Here is a 13,987-nt window from a genome sequence, read left to right as displayed (position 1 = left end):
TTTATTGAGGCTGGATTGTTCTGGAGTGCTTGTTTCACAGCAATTCAATTTGGATATGTATTTGGTCTGTTTGATTAGTTTCCATGTCTGCTAGCGCTCAACTATGACCATCTCCTTCATTGAAAACTGCTGCTCTAGCAGAGCCTCATTAACATCTGTAAAAAGCCAATTGCATATTTACAAACCTGTGCTAAAATGACCCTTTCCCAGACTAAATGTTAATATCTACTCAGGGGAAATACTTTTAATTGCCCCAGCTGAAATGGTAGTGATTATGTTAAGTGATTAAATTGGAACATTCTTAGTTGAAGATAACTTTCTTCTGCCCGTATAATTATCTCATTAGAGAAAGGGATTAGATGAACATACGAACCCATCCCTAAACCCAGTCAAACACCTCTGGGCCATGGCAGAAAGTTCTAGTGGAAGATGGTCTCAACACCAGTACACACAACGCAGGGCAGATTTAAAAGATGACCTGGTGTCTCATTCCCTTGCCCTCCAATCGATGCCATGCTCATTAAAGTAAGACGACTAGTGCTGTGATTGATTTAGCCTATCATCCAAATTAATCGGTCTAAGAGCTTCTCTTAATCCAAGTATTGGCCAGTACTTTTTTTTCATTTTCTTTAATTATTTACCCCTTTCCAAGTCTAAATTACTGTGTTGAAAAAATATCTACCTTCCTAAGTGATTTCCCCCCCCCCCTTCTCATTTACCCTATACATATGTATGTTACAAGGGTGGAGGTACTGTACATCTATTCAGTGAATTACAGTAGTCATGGGATTTGGAACTGTGAGCTTATTTGTCTGTTTGAATGAATTGCTTGTGTGCTCTGATTGGTTGCAGTTGTGACCATGAAGAATGCACCTCCACCTGTTCCCTTAAAGATGGTGGTTGATTTTCCAGAGGGAGAAGGGGAAAGACAGGGACCGAGCTGCTATTGTCTCCAAGTCCCTGCACCATTCATAGTCTGAGAAACAACATTTACATGCGAGTTGAAGTTGTTTATTAAGACGTGGAGTTTGGATTAAGTATTTGGGGTGTGTTTGACTTTCAGGTGTCATGAGTTGTTTCATGAATGAATTGTGAGAGGGGTTGATAGGTGAAGTGCTTTAGCAGTTTATCAGATCATCTTATAGGGATCATGACCTACATAAATGTACATCCTGGTCCTTGGCCTGTCCCTCATTTACTGTCAGTCAGATTGCACCATATACAATATTCATGCTCACAATCCCCATTTTAATGCCATCATCTAGGTGTAATGGCAATGGTTGTGTGTGTGAGTGTGTGTGTGTGTGTGTGTGTGTGCATGTGTGCGTGTGTGTGTGCCTAAGATAGGCCTAAGCTTGTCTCCTTTAATATTACTTTTTTGAATATGAATTTCTTTCTCTCTCGGATCTGAACAAGTCTCTCGGATCCAAACCACAGACCTTTCCACTGACCTTTTCAAAACGGGCGGGTCTGACTGTCCTCGGGTCGATTGTGAATAGGTCTCTGTTTTTTGAAAATGTATTTATGCATATCGGGTCAAGTGGGAAAGCCACAGATCCAACTTTTTGGACCTGAGTCCTGCTTCCTCACATCAGACAAACCCACAGGATTGCACTGTCAGTGTGTCTTTTTAACTTAGTTCGCATTCACACACACACTGAACTAACACAAAGCAGATGCACTTGTTAAACATCTGCTTGCTCCAGCTGATATTTATGGTAAACTTGACCTTAAACATGCTTAAAGGCCCAATGCAGCCATTTTTATATGAATAACAAATCCTTTCTGGGAAACAATGAATTACCTCCCTGTAATAGATTTCCATCAATGGACAAACATAGCTTTTTAGCAAAAAACTCTTTCTCAAGCAATAATTTAGGACTTGGAGTGGTCTGAACCACTTGCGTACAACACTCCCCCGCAGCTCCCGCAAGATGGGGGGGGGGAGGGGGGCTCATTGAATTAGGAATTAGAATATTAAAATGGACATGAACCTTCTTATGAAGGAATAAAGGTCAGCAATTTTGGTCAGGGAGTTGGTAAACCATGGTTTGCCAGTGCTGTGATCAGATATTGTGTAAAATAATGAATTTGAAGAATGTATCTGCACTGTATGTTTGTTAAGTAGCTAGCCAGCCAGTTTTAGAGGAATGATTCCATACATTTTTCAAATTAACTGCCAATATGGCAACATTCCATTCAAACAATGGAGTCAATCCACAGCCATACACTGGTTGAAATCAGTAGATGATAGGACTTAGGCAAGTTGTAAATGCAACAAGTACTGATATTGTATGATATAATAGCAATCTCAGCTTTCCAATACATATTTTAGAGACTATTTATACAGAAAAATGTGTATACAACCCATATAAACTGTATTTATGATTATATGACAATGTTTTAGGTTAACAATCATTCTATTACATTAATTGTTTTATTTTCTTGCATGAGTAAAAATCTGGATTTTGCCTCTACTGCCATTCATTCCAATGAGAGTGCTTTGGATTTCTTCCTGACGAATATGTCTGCCATTTTCAGCCCATTTTGGAACTTCAAGGGTTTTCACATAGTCCCTCTAGTAATTTAATAGGATTTCTAGAGGCACCCAAAATGGTCATCCTCTGAGTGTGCTCCCTTCTCTCAGAGAGAAAGTGCATTCATTCACAACAGAGGGAAGGCATCAAAAGGACTAATTTATTCGGCTAATATTCATTAAACGCACGCGTGCACACGCACACCCCTCTTGCAAAATGAAAACAAAATCTACTAGCCTTTGTCAATGGCATAAAATTCATTATGAAACGCAATCAGAACGTGATAATTTGAACCCACTGGCATGGGTTGACCAGGGGGAGGCGCATTGAATATTTTAATATGTTCAGTCAGTCTTACGTTCAGTTCTCTACTCTATCTCTATTGGAAATGTATATTGTAACTACTAACTACCAACGCATACGTTATTAAGCGCTGTCTGTTTAAGTATGTGTTGCCATCTGTTCAAGTATGTGTTTCCATCTGATTCACAATAAGTGTGAGGATTTTTCTGCCCATGCAGCATGTGTGAACTTCACATTTAATGCAAGCGCAACGCTTCCGCTCCATAATTTTACCGTTTGACCGCAACACACCACGTTTGTCATGAAATTCACACTTCAGGCGCGTGCATTCGTGGATGACGAAGATCCAGAAGATCTACACGAACCCATTCGTCTTGTGCGGCTCATTGGCGCTGGAAATTGATCATAGTGGAAGTGCAGTATCTTCAGCCAACGGTGACATTCACGACGCCGTGCGCGCAGACTGGCGGGCTGCTGTACCGGCACTATGGAAGAGAAAAACAAGGACGATAATGCCACGAAGGGACAGGAATCGATGTCCTATCAACGGAGGATGTGGAAGAATTTTCAAGAAAAAACCAAACCATTTTTGAGTCCCAAATTGGTCTCTGAACGTCGCAATCCCGACAGTAAAAAGGAGACGGGGTTATGGATGTTTAAAAGGAAAAAGAAACAGTTGGACCGCGTCTTTTCGTCCTCACAGCCCAATCTCTGCTCCTCTACCCCGTCGACTTTCCCAGGCGACCTGTCACTCGGCGGTACAGCGGACCCTGGGAACAGCAGCACTGGGCAACCTATGCAACAGCTGTTGGGGGCGGATGGAGTGTCGGCAAGCAAGCCAGAGCTAACGGGACACGAGTGCCCGAAGCTCATCGTCTCCCATTTAATCATGTCCCACCAGAAGAGCTCCTCTCTCGGCTCTGCATGCTTCGAGAAGCTGGTAGTAAAATCTGCGGACGTTGGAGAGGAGGAACAGCTCCGCAAAAACGCCAGTGATTCTGTGAGTAACCTGAAAGTAAACAAACGTGCCACACGTCTCCAAAACCACCCCTTAATGATATGTGTGAATACATATTAGCAGGTTGTTTATATATTTTGAGAAAATTGAAGAGGCTGTAGAAGTGGCAGTTTACGGGCAATGACATCATGGTATAATGGACTTTCCATTTTGTGTGACCGTGAAAGTTACTAGATGTCCATAAATTGCATTCAAATCCCATCTCATTACTACACTTACACTAAATCTCAATTACAGTAGACCTACAAATTCACTGTCTGTAGCTATGGGGGAGCAGGATTTGAACCAGAAACCCTGCAAAACAAGACAAGTGTGCGCTCTGTGCCATAAGGGTCCTGACCTCTAGGCAGAGCCTGTAGTAGGAAACATCCTCAATTGTAACACCAAGCTTATTAAATGTATTTTTAAAATGTTCTACATGGGATGCAAATTATTAACATTCAAATGTACAAGTGGAGTCAGCTATGAATGCTACAGCACTCAAATCTAATTCTAATGTACAGAGACAAGTTCAACATATAGGCCATCTACTGCGGTGCATTAACTGCATGATCTCTTGCAGTGCAAAAACTTGCCTGGGAAAGTCGACCCTCAGCAGCTATAGGGTTGAATTGTAAAATCCATTTGCCATCAAAAGGTTGCAATAGTAAACTCAACATCCAAGAGGAAAACAATTAGCCAGTTAGCCACTCCAGCAAAGTTAGCAAGTAAGTGCATTAATGTTTATTTGGCTGTAGGTTAATCACGCAAGCAATGCGTGGATCTATCTGTATACTAGCCATCTAAATTAGCTAACTAGCTACCTTCACTTAACAGAAGTAGCTTAGGCAGAGCTGACCTTTTTTTTTTTTTTTTATTATCCAGTGTCCAGCATGCTGGCACTGGTCATGCTGAGGAGTCTAAAATATGGTCCCACGAGCAAGAAAATATTCTCAATCCCTTGCTGAATGAAAATCGCCCACAATTCCAGTTTTCATCCAGAAGCTCAAAGTAGCAACATCAAAGCAACTTTGTAACAATAGACCTGCCAGTGTTTTAAAAAATATGTTCTCCTGCACATCATCTGCTTTTGCGCACAGACAGACACACTGACTGACAGCCAGGAGCCAATATTATTAACCGTTAAGGACATGCATTTGTCAGCTAAATGACACTTTTATTCTGTATCATTCAACTCTAATTTATAATGAGTCTCATTTGTAATGAGGGGGTTATAGCTAGATATACACTACTGTTCAAAAAGTTTGGGGTCGCTTTGAAATGTCCTTGTTTTTGAAAGAAAAGCAGCATCCTGAAGGCCAGCATCCCGGAGTCCCCTCTTCATTGTTGACGTTGAGACTGGTGTTTTGCGGGTACTATTTAATGAAGCTGCCAGTTGAGGACTTGTGAGGCGTCTGTTTCTCAAACTAGATACTCTAATGTACTTGTCCTCTTGCTCAGTTGTGCACCAGGGCCTCCCACTCCTCTTTCTATTCTGGTTAGAGCTCTGTTCTGTAAAGGGAGTAGTACACAGCGTTGTACGAGATCTTCAGTTTCTTGGCAATTTCTCGCATGGAATAGCCTTCATTTCTCAGAACAAGAATAGACTGACGAATTTCAGAAGAAATTCTTTGTTTCTGGCCAATCTTGAGCCTGTAATCGAACCCACAAATGCTGATGCTCCAGATACTCAACTAGTCTAAAGAAGGCCAGTTTTATTGCTTCTTTAATCAGCACCACAGTTTTCAGCTATGCTAACATAATTGCAAAAGGGTTTTCTACTGATCAATTAGCCTTTTAAAATGATAAACTTGGATTAACTAACACAACGTGCCATTGGAACACAGGAGTGATGGTTGCTGATAACGGGTCTCTATATGCCTATGTAGATATTCCATTAAAAATCAGCCGTTTCCAGCTACAATAATAATTGACAACTTTAACACTGTATTTCTGATCAATTTGATGTTATTTAGATGGATGATTTTTTGTATTTTCTTTCAAAAACAAGGACATTTCTAAGTGACCCCAAACTCCTGAACGGTGGTGTATGTATTGTTGATGTGTTGCTGTAGTCGTGGATGGATCAAAGAAACACACAGAATGTGGCCAAGAAAAATTATCAGTAGGCCTATTGCGTCATAACTACCTGGAGAAAATCTGACCAGTACATTTGTAAACGAAGCTGCTGTGCTTATAATTATTAAAACCTTCATTTGTATCACTTTGAAGTGATCCAAATCGCAAATTAGTATTTTATGTATATATTTTGAAATATATAAAACCAGAAAAAAAAGTGTCATTTTATTTGGAACTTACTTAGTCAGGCTTTAACATTCTACACACGTGTCATACTGTCAAGGGTGTGTACGGAGGCGAAGTCAGGTGCCGGAGATCAGAATGTAGTAAATAGGCGCACTTTAATTCCGGTGATAAAATGACAGCACATAAAAACATAAGCCCGCCAAAACATGGAATCTAACAAAAGTAAAGCGCCTGCCAATACTCACTTGACAAGAAACAATTACACACAAAGACATGGAGGGGAACAGAGCACTAAATACATGCAGTGTGATTATGGAATGAAAACCAGGTGTGTATGGAACAAGACAAAACAAATGGACAAATGAGAAATGGAGCGGCGATGGCTAAAAAGACGGTGATGTCGATCGCCCGAACGCCGCCCGAACAAGGAGAGGAGCCGACTTCGGCGGAAGTCGTGACACATACAGCAATTAGATGCTACGCACCAGCTTAGCACGGGGAGGAACAAACTAGTTTAGTTTCAATGTCAAGTCAAACAGCGGTTACCTTGCCATCTACACAGCCATATTCCATCTCTGCACTGTTCTGAGATAAAAGTTATGCTGTTCACTCTTCACAGCAGCTGCCTTGACGCGCTGCCCAGAGGTCCTAAAACACTCTCTCTTCTACCGCTAAACACGGCTCTTAGCTATCCGCATGGTCCTAAATCCAGCCCCTAGTACGGCTACACTGCATTTCCCTTTTATCGGGATTGGAATGATTTTGGTAGCCTATTTGAAATTATTGGTGTTGAGCTAGGGTATGGCAAATGCCATACTCTGCCATACACAATGATAGCCATGTTACGCTTACTTGGTTAAAAAAAAAATCAAACCCTGCTGTAGTCAAGATCCATTCAGCCTTCAGTACTTTTAGATAAACTAAATTGAATCCCACTCCATCCCCAGTGTTTCTGGCTTTAGCCTCCACAGTACAACAGCTCCGTCTGACATCCAGGTGCTTGTGTAAGCAATTTGGCACACATACTTACTCAAGTGCACTTTTCCCCTGTGCCAAGGACCTCTTATCCATTTAATATTTGCGACACCTGCATTCAGGTGACAGGGTGAAGGGTACTTCAATAAAAAATGATCTGTGAACACTATGTGTACACTATGTGTACACTATGAGATAGGCCTACTGTATAACCAGGGTTGCCAAATAAGCCAAATAAGCATTTCTCATTTCTAAAATGCCTCTCAGAGCTCAGGATTAAGCCCACACTTTCTAAATGAAATGAGAGTTTATGGGAAATAACGAGCCACTGCATTACATGCTCATAATTTCACAATGTAATTTGGAGAGTGAGCGGTGGTGATTAATTGTAACTTCTGAGAGTCAGTTAAACATTTATTATTCAATGAAAGGGGCATACAACTGGACATTCTAGGATGCCCTAGTTTGTTATTTAACTAGTAACTACACAGTGTATATTGTCCATTGGAAGTGGGTGTATGTCATAGGGTGTATATTCCTACGAGTCCCAATTCCTTTCAGAACTTTGCATACCTCACTAATGCATTGAGGCATCAAAAACATATCTGATGATGATAGTGTGTGTGTGTGTGTGTGTGTGTGTGTGTGTGTGTGTGTGTGTGTGTGTGTCAGCAAGGCTGAATGGTTTCTTGATGTCACAGAAAATTCCTATTGTCATGCAGTATCTATTTTTTTTTGTACCCCATATCATTTAATTTGATCATGGGAAATGGACAGATAGACAAACTGAAGGAGAACTGTCATGCGTTTCCTCATTATCTGTCATAATCAGCATGTGTCATATTCCATGAACACTATGCGTTGCATGACATTGATGTTGCTATTTAACAGATGCTTCTTGCCAGGGTGACAAGTGTTTCAATAGGACCTCTGTGTATTGAAATAAATCAGCTGGAGTCACAGCTATGTTCATATTTTGCGTTCAGATCATGAGGTTCTCCACTTAACCCCAGCTCTACTGATGTCCACTTGATGAATGGCCACTCCCAGACATAATAACCTCCAGCCCATGTGAAAGTGACTGTGGGTCTGCTCTGTTTGAGTATAGATCTTGGCTAGCGTCGCACACCACAGACTCTTGTGTTTTGGTTTTGGTGACACTGACACGTGATGTTTCTGATTGGCTGGATAGTGTGCACACGTTTCCAGGTAGAAATCATCCCCTGCTCCCTAGCTAAAAAGCAAGGTTAGAATCATTCTGGGAAGATTAAATCCCCTCATATCTCTCTCTCTCTTCATTTGTCTCTCTCACTCTTCACCTCATGCATAGCCCCCCCCCCTCTCTCGCCCCAGAGTGCTTATCAGTCACCCTGCCTCTGTGCCTAGCTGTTATGGGCCATTTGTGAAATATTTAGCAGTCAGGAAGGAGGAAGGCCATCTTGTATGCAGGACACACCACACTCAAATTTTGTCAGTCAACTCAGACTGTTTAGTACAAGAGCTGTCATACTGACTGGTTTCCTGGGCCGGGACCATGGATGAAAAAGTGTCTGATATGCGTGGGCCTCTGGGTTGTGGGGGCGTGGAAACATGGCCGTAATCTTCCAGTTGCAGCGCCTGGCTTGATCTTAACCTCTATGGGCTAGGTGGGACGCAAGCGTCCCACCTACTCAACAGCCAGTGGAATCCCGTGGCGCAATTTTCAAATACCTTAGAAATGCTATTACTTCAATTTCTCAAACATATGACTATTTTACACCATTTTAAAGACAAGACTCTCGTTAATCTAACCACACTGTCCGATTTCAAAAAGGCTTTACAACGAAAGCAAAACATTAGATTATGTCAGCAGAGTACACAGCCAGAAATAATCAGACACCCATTTTTCAAGCTAGCATATAATGTCACAAAAACCAAAACCACAGCTAAATGAAGCACTAACCTTTGATGATCTTCATCAGATGACACACCTAGGACATTATGTTACACAATACATGCATGTTTTGTTCAATCAAGTTCATATTTATATTAAAAAACACCTTTTACATTAGCATGTGACTAGCATTACCACCGAACACTTCCGGTGAATTTACTAAATTACTCACGATAAACGTTCACAAAAAACATAACAATTATTTTAAGAATTATAGATACAGAACTCATTTATGCAATCGCTATGTCCGATTTTAAAATAGCTTTTCGGTGAAAGCACATTTTGCAATATTCTGAGTAGATAGCCCGGCCATCACAGGCTAGCTATTTTGACACCCACCAAGTGTGTCACTCACCAAACTAAGAAAAATTGGATTACCTTTGCTGTTCTTCGTCAGAATGCACTCCCAGGACTTCTACTTCAATAACAAATGTTGGTTTGGTTCAAATTAATCCATAGTTATATCCAAATAGCGGCGTTTTGTTTGTGCGTTCAAGACACTATCCGAAGGGTAAAGAAGGGTGACGCGCCCGACGGGTTTCGTGACAAAAAATGTCTAAATATTCCATTATCGTACTTCGAAGCATGTCAAACGCTGTTTAAAATCAATTTTTATGCGATTTTTCTCGTAAAAAAGGCGATTAATATTCCGACCGGGAGTCGTTGTTTTCGTTCAAAGAGAGAGAAAGTAAACATGGTGTCGGCTCGTGCACACGCCTCCAGTCTCCTTGTCCTCAGATCGACCACTATCCAAATGCGCTACTGTTTTTCAGCCATGGCCTGCAAAGTCACCATTCATCGTTCTGGCGCCTTCTGAGAGCCTATGGGAGCGTTAGAAAATGTCACGTTATGCCCGAGATCCCCTGTTTTGGTTAGAGATGATCAAGAAGGCCAAGAAATAGTCAGAGAGAGCGCTTCCTGTTTGGAATCTTCTCAGGTTTTGGCCTGCCAAATGAGTTCTGTTATACTCACAGACACCATTCAAACAGTTTTAGAAACTTTAGGGTGTTTTCTATCCAAATCAAACAATTATATGCATATTCTAGTTACTGGGCAGGAGTAGTAACCAGATTAAATCGGGTACGTTTTTTATCCGGCCGTGCAAATACTGCCCCCTATCCCCAACAGGTTTTAATGGGAGTTCCCTCGATGGAAGAATCAGAATCACTTTATTCAGAAAGTACATTTACATATATTTGAGGTTCTTTATCTGCTGCTTGCCAGATAATGACTGATGTTGAGATCCTGAAAGTGTCTGCGCACCATGATTCAGAGAAAAACCCACTGTAAGGTTTGAGCAACAAATGCTCAAGAAATAGAGGCGTGTAGCTCTCACCTCTGATAGATTGCAATATTGTCCTCTTTCTTCCGGACTCCCACCTGCTACTCAGGTGTGCTCAAGGTCTAGTGAAGGATACTGAGGGTAATGGAGGAAGTCCTTTCACTTGTGTCTGACTGAGCATGTTGGGCAAATGCAGACAGACAGTCAACTCCAGACAGTTTAAGCCTATCAACAATACTCACTTTATTTCCACCACATCCAAGCATCCCAGTGTGTATCTCCCCTACCTCTCTGACGGACTGATCTCAATCTGGGTGTCTGAATGAATGTACAACCGACACCTCACCTAAGGAAGAAAGGGAGGATTCTCTGCTCTGAGGACACATATGCATACCCTCTAAAAACAGGAGAGAACAGGGAGAACAAACAGGGTGGTGTGAGAAAAGAGAGAACCCCAATGCATGACATTATTTCCCTGAGGCTTTGTTCTCTAGATTCTGCCTCTTCTCTCGGGGCAACAGAGTTGCGTGTTAAACCACCGCATGACTCAGTAGTCCTCTACAGCTCTCTTCATGAGCAGCACAATCAGAGATGTGAATCTCACATCGTAAAGTCAGATCACAGAGCACTGCTCTGTCCCCCTGACATACACAGCAGAAATGCACCGTAAGGCTTACTAAGGTTGTCTTCTCTTCATCGTTTGTGTTGACACACATTCAAAACTAAAATGAACTATAAACTACTGTAGTACTTACTGTGTAACTCTGTAAACTGTATAATACTATACTACACGCTGTAGTATCCCTCAATCGTGTGTAGTACTTACTATAGAATGTTGTCGTATACTGTAGAATACTATAGTAAATACTACAGTTTTATGATGAAAAAAAATACATTAGTTAATACTACAGTAATGTACGCAAAAACATTACAGTCCGCAAAACACACTTTAACTATAGTAAATAGTACAGAATATCATTTGCATATACCCTGCCCATTCCCCTCCCCATATCCCAATTTGTGCCACCCATAAGTGAGAAACCCACATGCCAAGTATGACCATATATTGTGTTCCCTACAGGTTATAGAAAAGAGCAGGAGCTCTGAACTATCTGTTCAGACCCCAGTCCTTCCTTCAGGTTATGGAACATTTGAAAAAGCCTCCACTTCTATGTCCAAGATAATGAAACAAAAACAGTGCAATTAGGAGAACAAAAGGGATGGTTTAGCTTGACAATCAACACATGAATCAAAGGAGTATTACACATGGAACGGAACCCTTAACTGTGGTATTTTATGCTGACATGTAAAATCCTTATTGAACTGGATCTCAGAAACACGGGCAGTGGCCGCATGAGGAAAGATTATATCAAGCGTGAAAGGGACCATCAGGCCAATTACAGAACAGGATATATTAGCGAATTCGATATGCCGTTTGTAGTTAATTCCAACATCAATTCATGTAAGTTAAGGTCAACATGCTGGTTATTTGAGTTTACGTTTTCTTAGTCCTCTTAATAGCTACTCTACCCTAAGAGCCTTATAAGCAGTAGCAATCCGCCAACAGCTCAAAAGTTGTAAGCAACCGCCTAAATGTTTCTTTTTAGTTTTTGGGAGTGTTGGGTTCTAAAATACTTCACATACTGACGGACACTGCTGAATGTATCTATATTGGCAGAGCAGAAATGTTGAGTTTATTTTTGTCGTCAAGTTAATAAAATGTCCCAGTCCGATAATAAAATGTTTCAGTCTGTTTGAAAGGTTTACAAGCTAATATAGGGTTTCATTTCAAAATCTCTTGCACACGCAACACACCACTTCAAAACATCTCCACTTAAAATTGAACAGCCTCACAATGATAGGACAACAGCAGACATTATTAGCTGTTGTCATGTGTAAAACCAGACAACACGGACAAGGGAACAAGACACAGGTGGGCAGTAAACATTCAGCAGACAAACAGGCCGCAGAACCTTCACTGTTCACAAATGCTAATCATACATAAGCCATTTGCAGCTCAATGAACACAGCTCCACTCACCAGAGGAGTATCGAATGCATTTGCAAATGAGGCCCCCAAAGAGGAAACCTGCAGTCCTAATAACCAATGATGCATACGTTGTTTGCTTTCATTTATGATCTAATCTGGTCTCGGTATGAATGATAACCATGAGACACTGTCTCTTCCAGTTTGGAGTGACAGTTTCTGTTCTGTGCTCTACCTCGTTGGAAAAGCCCATTATCCATTCTCAGAATTAGATAAAAAAACAGGAATTCCAATTCTGTATAAAGAAGCAGAGTTTGTATTGTGATTGCCAGGTGTTGCAGATGGACTGTCTGCACCTGGAATAGAACAACGGTGTGTTCTAGGGCTGTCCCCAAATAAAAAAAGTATTGGTTGACCGAAAGTTGTCTGTTCTTTTGACCAATTGATTGGTCAACATTTTCTTAAGTGTATTTTTCCATTTATAGACACACCATAAGTGTTTTAATAAAAGCAACTATATGCATTGAGCTTGTCTGATGCTTTAAGCTTACTGTTTGATGAAATAACACACAAATAACTCAAGAGGGAGCCAGAGATCTAGATTACCAGAAGGAAAAAAACTCTCCTGACGTTGCCGGTAGTAGGCTACACAAGGACCCGGCAACCTTTCTCATATGAAATGCCAATTTATCTTAACAATTCTACCAATCTGCATGCCAGTTATGGTTTTCATATGTACATTTTTGTGGATCAGTTTAATTTAATTTATAATAACGTCTTAATATCTAAAAATCCTTGTTATGTGGTTAATCAAAATTCTATCCAAATCTAATGCGAAATGAGTTCCAGAACCTATTTCATTCCAAGTCAAGCACTGACAAGAAGTAATCAGGTAGGCTTATTTTATGAGGTTTTCACTGGATCAGAGGATTACATTTTTCCCCTTCACACTTAGTGGTTATCAAAGGGCGAGAGCTGTATATTTTTTTAAATACCGTAATTTCCGGACTATTAAGCGCACCTGAATATAAGCCGCACCCACTGAATTAAAAAAATATATATTATTTTGAACATAAATAAGCCTCACATGTCTATAAGCCGCAGGTGCCTACCGGTACATTGAAACAAATGAACTTTACACAGGCTTTAACGAAACACGGCTTGTAACAAAAATAAATAGGCTTTAACAAAACATGGCTTGTAAAAAAAATAAATAGGCTTTAACGAAACACGGCTTGTAACAAAAAATAAAAAATTAGCAGTAAGCTTTAGTTGTCTTTTTGCACTGAGTCAATTCCTCACGCTACTGTTTCCAACGTCTTATCATCGACTCATTAAGACCAAGCTCCCGTGCAGCAGCTCTATTTCCTTTTCCAACAGCCAGATCAATCGCCTTCAACTTGAAAGCTGCATCATATGCATTTCTCCGTGTCTTTGCCATGATGAGGGTGACAAAATGACTACCGTAATAAGTTTGAGAGCGCTCGATTTAATCTAAACAGTAAACAAAAAAGTTGTTTGACCTTAACCCGTTCGGCAATTTCATTGGTCTAATGAAAGCTTCATGCCGCCAAAAAACTGAGCACGTCACAGAATGTGTTTTTTTGGGAGAAAATAAATTGAAAGCGGGAAAAATCCATATATTAGCCGCGTCATTGTTTAAGCCGCGAGGTTCAAAGTGTGAGAAAAAAGTTGCGGCTTATAGTCCG

At 40.8% G+C, this 13,987-nt stretch overlaps 1 protein-coding gene across 7 annotated transcripts in view; it reads left to right on the top strand.

The window, feature by feature from the left end:
• Window positions 1-2,940: 2,940 nt before the first annotated feature.
• The window catches only part of LOC115199754 (multiple C2 and transmembrane domain-containing protein 1), a 213,760-nt gene continuing 202,713 nt past the window's right edge, over window positions 2,941-13,987 (top strand). For 5 of the 7 annotated variants that reach the window (XM_029762159.1, XM_029762158.1, XM_029762157.1 and 2 more), the window contains exon 1: window positions 2,942-3,840. In XM_029762159.1, coding sequence (XP_029618019.1) covers window positions 3,328-3,840 — 513 coding nt within the window. In that variant the 5' untranslated portion in view covers window positions 2,942-3,327. Of the gene's footprint in view, window positions 3,841-13,987 lie in introns of all 7 variants that reach the window. The other 2 variants (XM_029762162.1, XM_029762161.1) reach the window with 1 other exon arrangement.

This window comes from Salmo trutta, chromosome 9 (genome assembly GCF_901001165.1).
Source record: "Salmo trutta chromosome 9, fSalTru1.1, whole genome shotgun sequence".
Taxonomy (NCBI): Eukaryota; Metazoa; Chordata; class Actinopteri; order Salmoniformes; family Salmonidae; genus Salmo; species Salmo trutta.
This window is presented reverse-complemented; position numbering and strand designations above follow the sequence as displayed.